This window comes from Penicillium vulpinum (assembly GCF_028829585.1).
Source record: "Penicillium vulpinum strain IBT 29486 chromosome Unknown utg000004l_segment0_segment0, whole genome shotgun sequence".
NCBI lineage: Eukaryota > Fungi > Ascomycota > Eurotiomycetes > Eurotiales > Aspergillaceae > Penicillium > Penicillium vulpinum.
Genome location: NW_026643244.1, coordinates 3,739,593 through 3,756,810, shown reverse-complemented (window position 1 = coordinate 3,756,810; position 17,218 = coordinate 3,739,593). Strand labels below are relative to the sequence as shown.

General features: G+C 47.1%; 7 protein-coding genes across 7 annotated transcripts; 2 read left to right on the top strand and 5 right to left on the bottom strand.

Annotated features, from left to right (window-relative positions):
* Window positions 1-458: 458 nt before the first annotated feature.
* On the top strand, window positions 459-2,287 carry N7479_009916 (cytochrome P450; the record flags this gene model as incomplete). Its single annotated transcript, XM_057257609.1, has 4 exons — window positions 459-662; window positions 717-1,156; window positions 1,214-1,598; window positions 1,673-2,287. 4 exons carry the CDS (start codon window positions 459-461, stop codon window positions 2,285-2,287), a joined length of 1,644 nt encoding a protein of 547 aa, XP_057105067.1.
* Window positions 2,288-2,646: 359 nt separating this feature from the next.
* On the bottom strand, window positions 2,647-4,284 carry N7479_009915 (uncharacterized protein; the record flags this gene model as incomplete). The annotated part of the gene is made up of 3 exons (XM_057257608.1): window positions 2,647-3,444; window positions 3,507-4,001; window positions 4,069-4,284. The coding sequence occupies 3 exons, from the start codon at window positions 4,282-4,284 to the stop codon at window positions 2,647-2,649; spliced, it is 1,509 nt and encodes a 502-aa protein (XP_057105066.1).
* Window positions 4,285-5,279: 995 nt separating this feature from the next.
* pgxB (uncharacterized protein) lies at window positions 5,280-6,815 on the bottom strand (the record flags this gene model as incomplete). The annotated part of the gene is made up of 5 exons (XM_057257607.1): window positions 5,280-5,663; window positions 5,718-5,963; window positions 6,021-6,194; window positions 6,251-6,418; window positions 6,474-6,815. 5 exons carry the CDS (start codon window positions 6,813-6,815, stop codon window positions 5,280-5,282), a joined length of 1,314 nt encoding a protein of 437 aa, XP_057105065.1.
* An 886-nt stretch (window positions 6,816-7,701) lies between these two features.
* On the bottom strand, window positions 7,702-8,310 carry N7479_009913 (MAPEG family protein; the record flags this gene model as incomplete). Its single annotated transcript, XM_057257606.1, has 3 exons — window positions 7,702-7,901; window positions 7,958-8,250; window positions 8,306-8,310. The coding sequence occupies 3 exons, from the start codon at window positions 8,308-8,310 to the stop codon at window positions 7,702-7,704; spliced, it is 498 nt and encodes a 165-aa protein (XP_057105064.1).
* A 691-nt stretch (window positions 8,311-9,001) lies between these two features.
* N7479_009912 (putative plasma membrane antiporter) lies at window positions 9,002-11,115 on the bottom strand (the record flags this gene model as incomplete). The annotated part of the gene is made up of 9 exons (XM_057257605.1): window positions 9,002-9,381; window positions 9,442-9,543; window positions 9,593-9,959; window positions 10,011-10,059; window positions 10,111-10,517; window positions 10,567-10,740; window positions 10,785-10,891; window positions 10,941-11,009; window positions 11,061-11,115. 9 exons carry the CDS (start codon window positions 11,113-11,115, stop codon window positions 9,002-9,004), a joined length of 1,710 nt encoding a protein of 569 aa, XP_057105063.1.
* Window positions 11,116-12,248: 1,133 nt separating this feature from the next.
* N7479_009911 (Pyridoxal phosphate-dependent transferase major region subdomain 1) lies at window positions 12,249-13,944 on the top strand (the record flags this gene model as incomplete). The annotated part of the gene is made up of 5 exons (XM_057257604.1): window positions 12,249-12,430; window positions 12,481-12,508; window positions 12,564-13,190; window positions 13,252-13,790; window positions 13,848-13,944. 5 exons carry the CDS (start codon window positions 12,249-12,251, stop codon window positions 13,942-13,944), a joined length of 1,473 nt encoding a protein of 490 aa, XP_057105062.1.
* Window positions 13,945-14,305: 361 nt separating this feature from the next.
* On the bottom strand, window positions 14,306-16,874 carry N7479_009910 (uncharacterized protein; the record flags this gene model as incomplete). The annotated part of the gene is made up of 2 exons (XM_057257603.1): window positions 14,306-16,222; window positions 16,272-16,874. The coding sequence occupies 2 exons, from the start codon at window positions 16,872-16,874 to the stop codon at window positions 14,306-14,308; spliced, it is 2,520 nt and encodes an 839-aa protein (XP_057105061.1).
* Window positions 16,875-17,218: the final 344 nt, after the last annotated feature.

Below are 17,218 nucleotides of genomic sequence, written 5' to 3'. Positions count from 1 at the left end.
GCATTATGTACTTCGTCCAGCCCTAACTCCAATTAGCATAGCGGTCAACAGTGATTGCGTCTTGGTATTCTACTATGGGGGCCTGCATATGCAGGCCATTCTGAATTATGCAACCTGACAGTTGATATTGATTATAAACTGCTTGCATTAGACCCCATGACATAATGCATGATTACGTCGTTTCTCAGTACTACCTATTGGTCCAACCCTAACATCACAAACTACTGACATACAAAGCAGTTCACATGCCTCTAACCACAACTTCCTCTCCCCACAATAACACTAAAATGCAGATCGAAATAATGGCAGTTCACACAGCCGAGGTCTCGCATTGGTCACCCCAACAGGGGCGCCGATCTCTGTGGGGTAAAGCCGATAGGAACACGAGAGATTATATGAGCCTCGACGACTGAATACAGGGCTTTTGTTGTTCAACAACTCGATGCAAAGAAGCGAATATGGCCTTTAGTGACAGTATATTAGCAGTGGGTGTATTTACCCTTGCCGAGGCGTATTTCCTCCAACGCACTCTCTTCGCCGACAAAACCTTTCAAAGACTCTGTCTGAGCGCACTGGGAGTAAATATACTCTTAAAAGCTTTCTACGGCATAATAATATGGCCATTCTTACTAAGCCCGATACGGCATCTACCGAAAGTCCAGGTATGAATGCAAGGCGAAGCGAAATCATACACACAAATCCCTAACCTTATACAGGGCTCGAATGTAGAACTCGTCTTCGACTCGCCACGAGGGACAAAGCCCCTCCACTGGATAAAAACCGTCCCAAATGAAGGACTCATCCACATGCGCGACATTTTCAATCAAAGCTATGTAATCCCGACCAGTCACCAAGCGCTGCTAGACGTGATGAGCACAAACACGTACGATTTTGAGAAGCCATGGCGGATGCGCAACTTCCTCGCGCGGATTATCGGCTTCGGGATGATTACCTCGGAAGGTACAGCGCACAAGAAGCAGCGCAAAGCCCTCACCCCCGCGTTCAATATTAAGAACATCCGCTCGATGTATTCGCTCATGTGGAGCAAGACGGGTCAGTTACTGGACGAGCTAGAAAAAGAAATCAAGGTAAAACCGATGGATGGCACAAGTCTAGAGGACCAGGAGGGTAAGATTGAAATGGCCGAGTGGGCGAGGTAAGTGTCATAAGCATCGCATTATATTCCCGAGAATAGTATGTTAAAGAACCGCAGTCGCCTCACGCTCGACATAATCGGGCCTATAGCTATGGGACGTGACTTTGGCTCGCTGCACAACAAGCGGAACAAGGTGGCAGACAGCTTCGCCAAGATCCTCGAGCCGACTAAAGAGAAGATGGCGTTCCTAGTGATGAACTTTGCACTGCCGCAGTGGATGGCAAAGCGTGTGCCGTGGCGGATGAACGATGTTCTAAGTACTGAGACAGCGTATTTGCGCAGAACGTGCGGTGAGATCGTGCGTGAGAAGCGAGCCACTCTTGCTGGATCGAAGCTTTCTGCTCAGGATCTCGAGGCTGATATTCTGGGAACAATGATGCTTGGTGGGGATTTCTCGGATACAGAGTTAGTGGATCAGATGTTGACATTTTTGGCTGCTGGGGTGAGTATCTCAATCCAACTAAATTTCTATAATCGGCTTGTCCAAGTAATTAACCAACTGGTTAACCCTCACAGCACGAAACCACCGCCAGTGCCTTGACCTGGGCCTGCTATCTCCTCCATCTCCACCCAGAATACCAAACCCGCCTCCGGAATGAGATCCGCACCAAGATCCCGTCAGGAAACAGCCCAATAACCTACCAAGATCTCGAATCCCTCCCTTTACTCAACGGCGTCTGCCAAGAAGTCCTCCGTCTCTACCCAACGGTCCCAATAACAATTCGCGAAGCAGTCCGCAACACCGTCGTAGCAGGAAAGTATATTCCGAAGGGGACACGGGTGGTATTATGTCCGTGGGCAATAAACCGAAGCCCACTTTTCTGGGGCGAAAATGGGGAAGAATTCGTGCCGGAGCGGTGGATCGATACGGATAGGAACGGACATTGTATCCCGAATAACAATGGTGGGGCATCGACAAATTTTGCACAAATTACCTTCCTGCATGGGCAGAGATCTTGTATTGGAAAGGACTTTGCACGGGCGGAGTTACGTTGTGCTGTTGCTGGTGTTGTTGGGCGGTTTTTGTTTGAGATGCAGGATCCGAAGCAGGAGATACATGTTGCCGGGGCTGTTACTATTAAGCCGGTTGAGGGTATGCATTTGAGGATGCGGAGGGTTGATGGATGGTAGTGATATTTAGTTGATGGTTTACGATTTGTTGTTTATTACTTTATGTAGATTGACTTCATTTTAGCATGAACCTATTAACTATCTCCGACTTAGCCCCGAGTAGCAAGCAGATACTGAGTTGGAAGTGTTTGCCAAGCTATTCACGGGTATAGGAAGGCTTATTTGCCAGTAACAGTGGAAACTAAGATTCTACATATAGCACATAGTATAAGAAATGCCAAGTTGATTCACTAATATACCGCGAATACAGAGTACTCGAACACTATTTAGTAGAATTTGGCAACACCATCTTCTACTATGTGAACATCAATATTCCCTTATTTAGTCGATAAAAAGAGCAATTAATGCCATCAACCACATCAACGCCAGGTAGCTCCTTTCCACTGCACCAAGATAGTCGGAATAATGCTGACACAAACTATGAGAGCAATGGCAATGCCAGCACCTCCAGCCCAGCCAACAACCTCGAACATCTGAGGGAACCAGAAAGGACCAATGAATCCCCAAATCTGCCGAACAAAGGTGATAAAAACACCCACGCTGGCAGCATCCTCACGGTAACAATCAACCGCATAAGTAATGTCAATTGTGGTAACGATCTGATTACCGCCAGCGGCAATAGCAGCGCCGATAAGAGGAGTGATATTCCATACACCGCCAGAATCCCGGATCTGGATACAGAAAACCACAAGACCACAGATCGTCAAAGCATGGCCAATATAACTCAACCAAAGACGGTGTTCGTACGGAGCTGGTTCTCCAGTCCGCTTCTGACGCATAAGCATCCAGCGATCAGAGATAAGCCCGCCAATCTGTTCACCGATGACAGATCCGACGATAACAGCAAGGAATTGCAGACCGACCTGCTGCGTGTTCAGGCCAAACTCGGGCGGGTAGATCTGGGAGATCTCGATTGTGAGCGTGATACTGCCCCAAAGGAAGATCATTGCGTAAGCGGCGGCCGGGATGACCACGCATGGTTTCATCACGTAGCTGAGGGGCTGGATGAAGTCCCAAAGTTTCAGTGGTGTAGGATCGATACGGCTGAATTTGAAGAGACTTCTCTCAGGGGCGGCGACGTTGGAGGGGGCATTGCTGCGAATGTAGAGGGATTCGTATCCGAAAACGAAGTAGATGATCAGTTGGATTCCGTTGACCTGTTCGAAGCGAATGGTTAGACGGATATATCTCCCAGACATGGGGGTTAAGTAAAGCTCACAATTGCAAGGGTATAATAAATCCAGCGATAACCCACACGCAAAGCGACAAATCCAAAGATAAACGGAGCAGCAGGGACTCCCAGAGTAACCATTAGCGTCCATGCACCCATGCAGCGAGCACGATCTTTCCGGAAGAAAGTCTCTGCGACAACAGCGCTACCGATAGCAGCTGCAGGGCTGATAAAGAAGGCAGTAATGGCACGGCAGAGACCCATTGTTGCATAGGAATGACTGTTTGCACAGCCAATATTTCCAATCAAACTGCAGGTCAACGAGATCAGAAAGATGGGGCGGCGACCATAGCGATTACACAGCGGGCGCCAGAAAAGAGGCGCTCCACCTAGCACGGCGATGACGAGAGAGACGAGGTAGCTGGTTCGCTGCATACTGATTTCGAAGTCTTCGGATATATTTTCGAATGCAGATTGGATTGACGAGGCAGTGAATGTGGCCATCATGGCGTGGAAGGCGACGAGGGCTAAGTTCAAGTTTTTCTATCAAGGAATCATGTTAGAGACATAGACAAATTGGAGATAGATAATAGGAGGTGTTGTCTCTCACCCTCCATTGTGGCCAATTGTACGGATCGGCATCGGTCATGTCAGGGATAGGATCTAAATCCAGTGTTCCATGCTTCGCAAGAATATACTGGCGATGTTCCTCAGAGAGATGAGCGACTCGATCTTCGACGTAGAAATCGTGTTGCATTCCAGACTCTATCACTTGACTAGCGTTTGCAGCTTCAACGTGCTGCTGTTTGCTATCCATCTTCTCCATGTTGAATATCAATGCCGTGATCTGTGGGGAGATAATAACACAGACGAGGAAAAGAAAGAAAAAGAAAAAAAGGTGCAGAACTTATGCATGGCGTTCTTATAGCAAAAACCCCGTAATCTCCGGGGTCCCGTTCGTTCCCCGTACTCGCTTTTCCGGGGGATCTGGGGGTGGGGTGAAAGGGGAGGTTGTGGACGCAACTCCCCCAGATTGGAGAGATTGACAAGTATAGTAAGCAATTTCGAGCAGGATAATAGGATACTGAATCCTAGTAAGTCACGACCCATGCAGACAAAAGACAGGGGACGGATATAGTCTCAGCCGCTGCTCCCACTCAGATTGTGGGAGTGTGTGGGGTGTGGAAAGAGATACCTATATATCCTACAGTATGAGGGTAATCTGTTCTTTTATCTATTTACCATGATGAGATATCATTAAGTATAACGGCTTGGTTTTCAATCTTCTTTGTTGCTTTTGGTAATTTAGGGAACGTCGGCCCGGTCGGATATCAACAGCTATCTTCTCTCGGGAAAGAGAGTTGATTATGCTTGTTTTCATTTTCATTGGCTGAGAAGCTCAGAACGAGCTGTCGGCAACCTTGACTTTCCCCATTCGCCACTTGGCTGCTTGGCTCTGTCGGGGCTGAGAGTATTGGGTCAAAGCTCCGTATAGTCATACCGGTGTGCATAATAAGTGCAGAATAAGTACATAATAAGCAGGATAAGGGACTTGTTACAGCCAATCCACTGTGAAATCGCTGCTGGTAATCAAATAAACTATTTCACCGGTTGTGGAGAGAGCGATCATTGTCATCCAGTTGGATGTGCACGGGTTCGATGCTATCTCTCGGAGATGACTACTCCGTTAACCCCTGTCCTCGGATATACACATGTCGGGCTACACTTCCTAAATAATATTTGATGCTAGTTTCTCTTGGCGTCATGATTCGTACTTTTGATTTCTGACTATGAACTCTTCTTCTCTCAATATTGCGCCTTCTAAGCCGCGCTCGACACGCAATCCACGCCAATATCTCCAGTAATTCCATCACAGATAACGACAGGAGGACCACCAGCCGGGCTAGTAATATCGATATCAGAAAGATGAATATTCGAGCACACAGCATTGGGCGAGCAAGTCAAGTCAGCGATAACCTTCTTATTCTTGCCCGACGAAGTACCGTGGATGTTCTCGAAGGTAATGTTGGTGAAGTCGGTTGATGATGGGAACTTGGCACATGTCTCGGCGTCCACATCGAAGTAGCACTGATCCAACACAATAGGGGCGTCGGTGTTCTCGATGAGAACGTCCTTGTAGGTGACGTTGTTGATGCGACCAAAGCCGACGTTCTCTCCAGCCCAGGCCTTGAGACGGACACCGTTCTTGAATTCTGATTAGTATCAATTGCGCATAAATTGAATGGGGGAATATATTACCTGGCCGTTCAGCAGAGTCACGTTCTCAATCCAGACATTCTCAATGATGTCCTCGACTCCCGCATACTGTCCAATACTTCCCATGCTGACACCGTGGGTATTGTTGCACCACAAGTTCTGCACGAAAATGTTGGTGGTGTTGGGCTTGGGAGAGAAGCAATCATCGCCGATATCAACACGGGTGTTGGTCACACTGAGACCGTCCACGTTGTAGGAGTCAAATCCGTCGGTGTTCTTGGGCAAAGCCTGGGAATAGGTGATTAGATTTTATTGTTGTGATAATGTACCAGATGCATGACTTACAGATGCGTTGGTGGAGTAGGCATTGATGAAGACATCATCGAAAGAGACATCATTGGTACGGACGAAGAAGTTGGTCCAGCAGGGGGAGTTGAGTTGGGTGATACCCTCAACAGACACGCGGGTGGCGTTGTCAGTCACAAATAGAATAGGACGGTAGAAAGTGTTGTCCGGGTCCTGAATTATTCCATTAGTACAAATTTACTCCCAACTCTTTTTGTATTTGTGCTCACCAGAACTTCCAAGCCAGCAAAGGCATTGTACCACTCCTGGCCATTGCCATTGAGAGTACCCTTTCCGAAGATCTTAATATCCTTGCCACCCCAGACCCAGAAAGTGATAGATTTTTGGAAATCGTAGTAAAAGTGGTTGGCTTGCCAGTAGTCGATATCGTCGGTGAACTGTGTCATGTCAGAGCGGTTCAATCTCACACAGTATTGGTGGCTATATATGTACCTTGATTTCACCCTCAAGCTGCACCTCGATATTATCCAAGAAGCTGAGGTTAAGCTTCTTACCAATAACATATTTCTTTCCCTTTTGCAAGAGAAGTCTGCCACCGTGGTTGGCAGCCTTAATACCCCAAAGGAAATCATCTGAGATATCATCGGTGTCGCTTCTTGATGACCGGATTGTCACTGTCCGACGGTCATGGTGCTTGTGATGTCCATGAGCACCGACCTTCTTCAGTCCCGCCTTATCGTTGGCCGGGATGATCTGGGCGCCTTTGATAATATGCTCTGTCGCAAGAGCACTGGCTGTGCTGAGCAAGAGCGCACCGATAGCGAGGAACTTCATTATAGCGATGTCAATGAAACCGATTGATGCTTGTTGAAAAGTAGGATAGTGAAGCAGGCAATCCTAATTTATAAGAATACCCCGGAGCCTGGACCCTAGCAAATGGAGCTGTCCTTCCCCAGATTACCAAGGCCCAGGGGACGGCACGGGTAGAGGAAAGAGATTTCTCCGCCTGTTAAAAACAATTCCATCATATGATGGGATGATCGGCAGGGCCTGTGGAATACGGCAAGAGTACGAGTTGGTCTCGTGTATAGACAAGTAAATGGAGTCATTTCTCCGCGTTTCGCCAAGCACATTGCGGGGATGCGGAGAGACACTTGTCGCGGGGAGCTAGGACAAGCTTAGGCTTTTTTGGAATGTTCTTATTTGAAATTGTGTAATTCATCCTTATAGCCGGGATTCATTCCCCCGTATAGGAGTTTCATGTTCCACCAATCAGCGAAATAATTCCTCATGCAACCTTCTCATCGTGATCGTGTTGTGATTTTTTCCAGACAACCGAGAGCTCATTCCTTCGGGATTTTTATTTTGCGTTGGATATTGCGTTTATGAAGGCTAACGCCCAGTCTTGGATGGAATGAATTGTCCCATTTTGAGTCTTCCAGGAGACTTCCAGTGTGAGTCTGGGCAATTCCAGTGTAAGGCTTGCCCAGAGTCGGTATTTGAGAGTGTGGCGCCTCCTACCCACAGCAACTATGAAGCAGGGTTTAATGTTTATCTCAACTGTCATTTCTAACCTGCCTATTATCAAAGCTTGTCATGGAATCTTAGATTGACTTGAATACCTAGATACAAGGGTGCAATTGTATTGTATTGCCTAGCTGATCTATATGATCCCAAATATTATATATCGGTCAAAGGCCGTCAATAACCGATCTTTATTTTACAACTTCTTGCTGGCCTGCACCAACGCGTAAATACAGCTGAGATTTCCGGACCACCAAGCCACTGATCGCAGATAGCTTAAAGGATGAGATTCAATGTGCGAGTACAGCAGGCTGTACGCGACACGGGAAACCGAATACCAAGCACCGACAGCATTGATGGTCTCATTAGGGAGACCGGCGTACAACGAGACTAGGACTAGGTTCAGGGTCAGTACAGTGCAGCAAATTCAGACAAGTTCATCATCTACATACTCGCCGCAACAAGCAAAGAATAGCCCTCCTGCGCATTGGCATGCGCCGACTCCTGTCGCTTGAGCTTGTCGAGGGTACGACGGCTAATCTTTCCCGACCGTACAGCCGCCTCACCATAGGTAGTCAAGTCTTCACGCGGGTTGACATTGTGATCGAGACCCAGACGAACCTTTTTGCCGCGGGTGCTCATCAAACAGAATGCGAAGACCCAGTTGGCCACCAGGAAGCCTGACGCGTGGTTCGCGGGTACCTGGCCAGGGGCAGCACGGAGGCCGAGAGTTGTTAAAAGGGCACTGTGGGGGGTTAGTCTGTGTGGTTTTTGGTGTGATTATATATATGTGCACTCACGACATTCTTGATTATCAGAGATTTATGGAATTTATGATTTATCTCCTCAGGATTCTTTTTTTTTCTATGTCAATGGGCATGTGGGTTTTGAAGAAAGGCCGAAGAATGAGATCATCGTCTGTCGATCTCGTTCACTCAGGTTTGTGTGGTGATCCACTCTGACAACATTGGAGTTCAATTCATTTCCCCCTTTTTCTTTCATTATGTGCTGGGAAAAGCTCAATTAGTGAAGATAAAGGTGCTTCTTATTTCGCTTCCACATCAGTGCCTGTTTCGAATTCTGCACGTCTGAACACACCTATATCGCACTGATTCTCTACAAAATCTAATTCTTGGTATTTGGATTCTCAGTCCCCAAGATAAATGTTGAATAAGAGCGTGGTTTTTCCTTGCTTCACGTTCCCATCGTGTGATACGTTTCCAGACTATGTTAGATACCCTGACCAGGTTTTTATCTACCGTAATACATATCATCCCATTTATAGCCCAGATTGGTTTCGCCTATCGACCAGAGTCTAGAGATATGAAATTGACGAGAAGCCTTGTCAAAGATAAGCTCAATCGGATATGTTCATCAGCTCATAGGCATATTGTATCAACTTCCTTTCTTTTATGCCTTATTTTACATGGAATCTAATGTCTAAATAAGCACATCAAAAAATATTTACTTAATATACAAATCCCGTTAGCGGCCACTCAGACTACATTTCTGGTAGATACAGTCTGCTCTAGTTCGGGCGACAAGCCTTTCGTCGATGCCCTTTCCAGCGAGCTCCTATAGCTAGTTTCCCCATTGCAGCGTAGCACCACCGTATCTGTTCCCTCGTGGTGCTGATCGCCATGGCCGGAATAGGGGCGCTGGCTCAAGGCACAGGAAAACCGGTTGTTTAGTATGACAGAGTGGGCACAGCGATTCACCACGCTGTTGTTAGGGACAGGCTCATTTTCGGAAAGAAGGATAATTTCTACCGGGTGGTCTCGAATAGTAGGGACTTTGAACCACTTATAAAGACAGTTCAGGACCGGTATAGACAGCCCGTGGATGACGATAGAGAAGAAGACAAGCCAATACACCACTAAAATCAAGGGTTAGTATACATTATCACGAATTATCACGAAGTAGAAGGATATCGAACCCGGGATCATGGCTGCAGTCAAATCGTTTATTTCTTTGTCGCTCTCTCCAGGGTCCGGTAACAATCGCCGCGCATACTCGACGTATGAAATGGCACCAACTCCTAAAAACTGGTGAGTATTTCACTTTCACAAAAAGTCCGGATTAAATACCAATTGGAGCAAAGTATCCCATAAACAAGGCCTCTTTCCAATTTTTGCAGACCTTGGGCATGAATCGATATCCCATCATAATCGCCGGGATACGACGGAATATCAAGATCAAAAATCCGAGCCCGACTAATCGAGCGATAGTGATTCCGTTCTGACTAGACATGTGAAGCTGGTCCCATGGCATGATAGCACCGAGGAACATGAAGGTTCCAATGTTCAAGATGTTTTCGATAGTGGAATTGAAGGAGTCGTGTCTCTCTTCGACTTCGAAGTGGTAAGAACCATCCCAGTTCAACGCACAGCCAGCAACAAAACAAGCGAGAGTTTCATCAGAGCTAAAACAGCCGCAGGTACCGACAATAAACAACTACAAATCATCTCAGCTTATAGTCTCCGCTGTTGCTTAATATCGACTTACACCCATCGCAACAGGATATGTGAAGAAGCTCTCCTTGTCAATCCAACGCCTGTGTATATCATTAGCCAGTTTGTTAAAACTTCCGCAAATATGTAAATACCTTTTTGAAGCCAAGTTCAAGGCTTTTCGGCTTAGGAACCCGACCAGCACACCATACCCAGCGCCCATGACGATCATATACAACACTCCCTCAACAGCCCAATGTGCCAATGCTCGACTGACATCTCCACCAAATCGACCCGTACCCGGCTCACCAATCCAATCTCGACTCTGTTCGGTGGCACCAGCTTTTGCTGTCTCGATACCCGGGGTATCGGCATAACGAAGAATGGCAATAGAGAGAAGCAAAAATGGAAACCCGAACCCGTCATTTCCACCTGCCTCAGCTGAAATAAATTCTCGAAGATGCCGTCGGACATATTGGTCTGCGAAAGGACCCTTGGCGATAGCTTGTGAGAGAACCGGGTCAATACATATGACGCAGGATCCGATGATGAGAGAAGTCAACTGTGTGAATGTTAGTGGGAGTATATCAAATATAAGAAGACGAACATACAAAAGATAGATTAGGGATCATTAATTTGATACATGTCGACGTCATCAGCCACTGTATCGTCATCAATGGCAGCAAGCAGATGGTGAGTTCGAGCAGGTGAAGCCGAATGTATCGTTTTGGTAGCTCATAGCCGACTTTGACCATAGCGATGCCAATCACCAATCGAGTTAATCCCTGTTATAATTAGCTTGATATTTTCCTTCGCGGCGAAGACTTACATAGGCAATGTCACCGTTATCGTGGTCGGTGTCTCCTCCCCACTGACTGACATTTATGAACTTCGCACAGAAAGGCCCTATGACAGCCCCGACTATGAAAGAGGGCACTGAATACGATCAGCGACCGATATTCAATAGGGTTCGTGGATGGCATACAAGCTTCACCGAGATACCATTTCTGCTTGATTTTCAGAGCGATAAACCCGAAAATCAAAACGTATATTCCTAAAACGATTAATCAAATGAAAATACTAGACATGGTACTTCAGGTCTTACCTGATAAGGAAAGGACAACATTAACACTACTAGTATCCAGAATTGGGTGCAGCATCCTATTACTGCAAGTGAAGAACTGATGCTATGAACAGAATACAGAATGGACGAGCCTTTGTAAATCGCGCGAATGCCGACATCACAGTTGCTCCCTTTTTTGGTGTCTGACTCTACTATTCGAGTTCTGTTATCTTGTTCTCATCCAGCTTGCATAAATCTTGGAGCAAGGGATGTGCTGTTTACGTGTCATATATTGGTGACAATTACTTTCGCTGGGAAACATTTCAAACTGCATCGAATAAACATTAGTATACGGTCTATTCTTACAAAAGTTGGGATATAAAATCAAGGGCACTAGCACGATATGCTTGCGGCTCCTAGATATAAGCCACAGCAGAAAAGTGGATTTGTCCCGAGTACTGTAAATTGAACAAGCCCTACGGTGTCGCCACAATTCAATACTTTGCTGCCTAACATACTAAATATACGAAAAGCATTTGATCGATACAAAGTACATGTGCTGCGCCACCCCCATCTTCGGTTGTAGCGGCGGAACATTTTCCTACGAGTCAGGGGCTAATCCATCAGAGAGGGAAAACCGGCTTCCACGCCGGATTTTTAATTGAAGCAAAGCAGGTGAGTAAATCTCCTGTCTATAAAGTAGTTTCTGCGTTATCTATGAGCATCGACCCTGCAATCCAGGGCCAGAATTTTCCAATTTTAGAACAGGAAGTAACAAGGAATAACAAGGGCCATTCCCGATTCCGCCAGTTTGTAATAAGGAGTTGCGATCTGTTATGATAAGAAGACTGATGATGTTTTCTAGAAGGTCTTGGCTTGTCCTCTGTGGGGTATTTAGGTTCCTTTGATACTCCGATTTGACACAATGTTGTTTCAAATATAGCAGCATCAGGCTGATGCTGTGATGTTCATCACGTTGTCATCTATATACCTTGAACTACAGAAAAGAACACATACCCAATAACCCAATATGAAACGGAAGCCCCCTTTTCTTTTTACCATAGCGTTGATCATGATGTCTTGCGTAAATAAATGCCTCAGAATTCTATCACACGATTTAGCTATGAGATATTTTTCTACGCATCGACACTTATAAGAAAGAATATAAAATCAGGATGGTCTTGCTAGTAAATCAGTATTCCAATTTGAATCTACACATTTCACTGCATAATGGGCTCTATAGAGGAATTACCCAGTCTTTCTGACCAGAGCGACAGCTCTTACGTCTATGGCTCCCGATTCGCCGCCATGCCTATGCCATCGCATAGACTTCCCGATGGAGAGATGCCAAAAGAGGTGGCGTACCAGTTGATCAAAGACGACTTGGCCCTGGATGGTCAGCCGATCTTGAAGTGGGTGTATTTCTCAAGTATCCGAAAACTAAACTAACATACTGTTATAGCCTCGCCAGTTTTGTGACCACGTACATGGTAATACAACTTCCTATCTTATCCTTAACCTATATCATTACTAACACTACAACAGGAAGATGAAGCCCTCAAACTACTCGCCGAATCATCAAACAAGAACGTCATCGACCACGAAGAGTACCCCAAATCCGTCGAAATCGAACATCGCTGTATAAACATCCTCGCCGACCTGTTCCACTCCCCAATCTCCAACGGAACCCCAACCGCCTTTGGCACATCATGTATCGGATCTTCCGAAGCCATCATGCTCGCAGTCCTGGCCATGAAGAAGCGCTGGCAAATCAACCGCACAGTCCAAGGGAAAGATGCCTCCAACCCAAACATCATCATGAGTACCGGTGTACAAGTCTGCTGGGAAAAGGCAGCCAAATACTTCGATATCGCCGAGAAGCTAGTCCCATGTACCGACGAGCGATACGTGATTGACCCAGTTCAAGCAGTCGACATGGTCGACGAGAACACCATCGGAATCTGCGCGATTCTCGGCACGACATACACGGGCCAGTACGAAGACGTACAGGCCATCAGTGACCTTCTCATTGAGAGGGGGCTGGATACACCTATCCACGTCGACGCCGCCAGTGGCGGATTCGTAGCCCCATTCGTCAACCCGGATCTGGTGTGGGATTTCAAATTGCCCAACGTCGTCTCGATCAATGTCTCTGGGCATAAGTACGGACTTGTAAGTACATTCATTAATCGCCCCCAGCTCTAAAATAGCGCAATATTCTAATCTCACACAGGTCTATCCCGGCATCGGCTGGGCCCTCTGGCGATCACCAGAGTACCTCCCCGAAGAACTTGTCTTCAACATCGACTATCTAGGCGCCGAGCAACTAAACTTCACCATGAACTTCTCCAAACCAGCTTCGCACATCATAGCTCAGTACTACCAATTTATCCGACTGGGCCGAAGCGGGTACACAAGCATCATGAAGAACCTCACGAAAACAGCCGACTTCCTCACCAGCCAGCTGCACGACATGGGCTTCATAATCATGAGCGAAGGAGGCGGACATGGTCTACCAGTCGTGGCGTTCAGACTGAGTTCGACGCAGAACGTCTTCTTCGACGAATGGGCGCTTGCGCGGAAACTGCGCGAAAGGGGGTGGATCGTGCCTGCCTATACTATGGCTGCTGATTGTGAAACGATGGGGATGATGAGGGCTGTTGTCAGGACGGATTTCAGTATGGGACGGTGTGTGAGCTTGGTGCGGGACATACAAGACTCCTTGGGGGATTTGGCGGGTTTGGAGATTCGGAATATTCAGCGGTATCAGGCGTAAGTATACCTCTTGGATTTACTAAGGGATTCCTGCTAAATTTTTTTATTGAATAGGTTGGTTCAGAGCTATGTTTCGATCTCGAGGAAGAGTTTTGTTCGGGCTTCTTCGAAGATTGTCAGTCGGGAAATGGGGGAGATAGAGAGCATTTGAGATTTGAATGGGTTGTCGTTCTGTAGAGCTGTAGAGGGATATAGGTTGCAAACTTTTACACATTGTTTTAATTAAGATTTTAAAGGTGCACGTCGAAATTCATGAGATTTTTACTAGACGAAGAGGTTCACATTCAGACCATGTTGCTAGGCTTGTATTTTTTCAAAATTCTGATGCGAGAGACAGGTTTAATAGAGAAGAAAGTGAAAGTGAAAGTGTGTTGCTTCTGGGGGGTATTATGTGGTTGACAGGGAAGGCTGTATGTACATGTAGGTTGTAGCTAGGTATTTGAGTGGAGTTCTGAGAAGGACAGGAGTAGAACTATCGCAGGGCATTAAGGGCATTAAAATTGGAGAATACTTCATGAGAATGTCGGAAGGTTGCCAGACAAGTCGGCATCCCAATCCCACAACTCCGGGCCAGTGTAATCTAACCCATCAAACCAGCCCCCTAGATCCACTGGCTGTGAAAGGTCAGCATAGCCCCAAGCAGCATCCGAGGAACGATGACTTGCCGTAAAATCGCTGAAGTCATTCGATAGAAGTGACGCAGGATCAATATCACTCGGTGTAGCTGAGGCCGGGGTTACCCCCGAAGGAATGGAAGTCTGAACAGGGACGTTAGGTATGGACACACAGCTATAAGCAGGGATACCAACCTGAACGGGGCGATTATCAACGCTAATCTTAGCCTCCTGATATGTAAGTCCACTCAAGATCGCCCTGCAAATGCGAACAGACCTCTTCCCGGTCGCGTCAATACTGCACAAAGGATCCTCACCCTTGACGCGCGATTTGACCGAAGCGAGAATAATATTCAAAAAGAAGAAAGGCTTGCATCCCTTCCCACCGGGGCCGATGCGCCTCCCGAAGTTATCAGCGGTGCGCTCGACAGCCTTCATCATCACACTTTGTTGGGACTGGATCATGCTCATGAGCACGCTGGAGTTGACACCATCCAACCCGGATGTAGCAGACGTAGTCATTTCATTGGCTTGGAGAGACAGCTCCACGCAGGCAGTGATTGCAGCGTGGAAGGTTTCATCGCGGAACATACCGCTGCCAAGCTGCGTGATATCCGGATAGACGATGCTCTCGGTCTCCAGAGGAAGTTCCATCTGGGAGAGAATACCGAGGGATTCTTCGAGGCAAACCTTGCGGGAGTAGGAGCATTTTGGTAGACGGACAACACTCAGTGAGAAGGGGCGGTGGAGGGCGAGGAGGAATTTTCGCATAATGAAGAGATATAGGGATTGGGCGAATCGGTGACGTCCCGATTCTTCCAAAGCGATACTCGAGGCATTGTCCTCGAATAGGGAGGAAGCATGTTGCAGGGAGCGGGAGAGTTCATCGCCCATTCGCAGGGCTTCGTCGTAAGATAAATTAAAACGAAGGCTGTTGATTTTCTTCGCAATTCGATAACGTAGTGGGAGGGTCTTGGTGAGGAGAGTTTGGTAGAAGTTTTGGGTATAAATGGCAGTACTGGGTGGAGTAGGGTCATTCTCCATGTCCGGTATCAAGTCCGCGTCGTCCCAATTCGATGGAGGATCGCAGTCACATTCTTCTAGATCAACTGACGGCGGAACGCCACGGTCGAGAGAGATCTTGAGGTCCAGCTCGACGATGGTTACCCAAAGGCGACGGCGTAGTTCAGAGTAGAATGGTCGAGCCTTGCGGAAGCGAGTCGGATCGCGATGCAGGCCCATTGTAATCGCAGACCGAATCAGCGACCCAGCTGAGGCCCAGGCAACATCCCCGTCACTAGCAACTCCGAGGCGAGCTACCAGAAGAAGAGTTTGGGTCTGGAGCATTCGGAAGTCGATATCTGGGCTCACAAATGTGCACGAGATGTATGACTGAACAGCCATAATCCACTTCATGGCCGGTTTTTGGAATGTGTCTCGGTCGTCTTGGCCTGGTGGTGGGACATAAAAGCAACTGCCAGCAGCCATAACAGCGAGTAACTGGGCGACGAAAGCCATGTCGACTGGTTGGGTGTTGGCCCAGTAATCAGCATACTGTCTCAAGAAAGTTGGCGTGTGCAAGATTCGATATGTCGTCTCGAAAGTGTCAAGATACAGCTGAAGGAGATGATCTGCCACATTTCTCAGTGGAACCATTTCATTAAGCCTGAAAGCCTGCTCGCGGAAACTTCGCTGATGATCCTCTGTCTCACGCGACCAAAGCTCCGTCTTGAACTTTTTCATATCAGTGTACTCTCTATTTTTTTCATCTCCGCGGCAATGACCACGGCGTATAAAGGCACCAACATCTTTGAACTATATTTAATTAGTAAATCAATCATACAATAAAATTCAGGGTACTCACAAAAGAAACAGTAGTGGTATAATGACTGCGACCGAAATAACGAGTCTTAACCTTCTTCCCACGGAAACTCGAATCTGGCAAGAATCGCACGCGGTCATCAACACCAACATTCTCAGAACCATTGGCCGTGTCGACTTCAGAATAAACATCACAAACCGAGGTCTCAGGCGTTTGAAGATGAGATGATTTGCCAAGCGAATTCTCTAGAACACGGAGTCGATTCCGGAGCTCATGCAGCTCATCTGGACGGCCACGCTTCGAAACGCGATTTGAAGTCGAATTTGGCCCCAATTTTGAGTCGAAGACAAAAATCCCGCTTTTCCGGCCGGACTGGTCTTCCACACCTCCATTTGGTAATTGCGGGGGCGACATGTGTTGCTTAGAAGACCCCGATACATGACCGGGCTGGGCTCCGACAAAAACGCATTGCGCTGTTGTTTTTGAGCGCACGCATTGCCCGCAAGGCAGAGATCGGTCGCATTTCAATTTGCGTTTGCGACAGACTGTACAAGACAGGGGTGGGCGGCGTCGCCGCTGCGGAGCGCGAGATTGATCTTCCACCTCTTCATGATCTGTAGAGGGATGATCGTGATGATTTTCCATGATGGTTTTCAAATGATTCTGATTTCAGATGAATTTTTCTTTGTTCGTCGCATGAAGTCCTTGCGACGCCAAGCCTAAGACGTTTGTGCCTAGAGATGAGGGCGCCTTTCCGGATTAGAATATTCCACGAGATTTGACGGAAAATATGTATCTCTGTGAGAGTTGTCAATTGACAGATGGCCTTTGAAACGGAGGTGACACGAGGGCACGATGGCTTATTTGACGTATAGCTATGATGACAAGACCCGATGGCTGAAGTTGCTTACTCGATATGAAATGCCCGGTCTCGGAGATACTACTTTGGGTAATACAGATATTATCTCCGAGGGATATTGATTGATAAC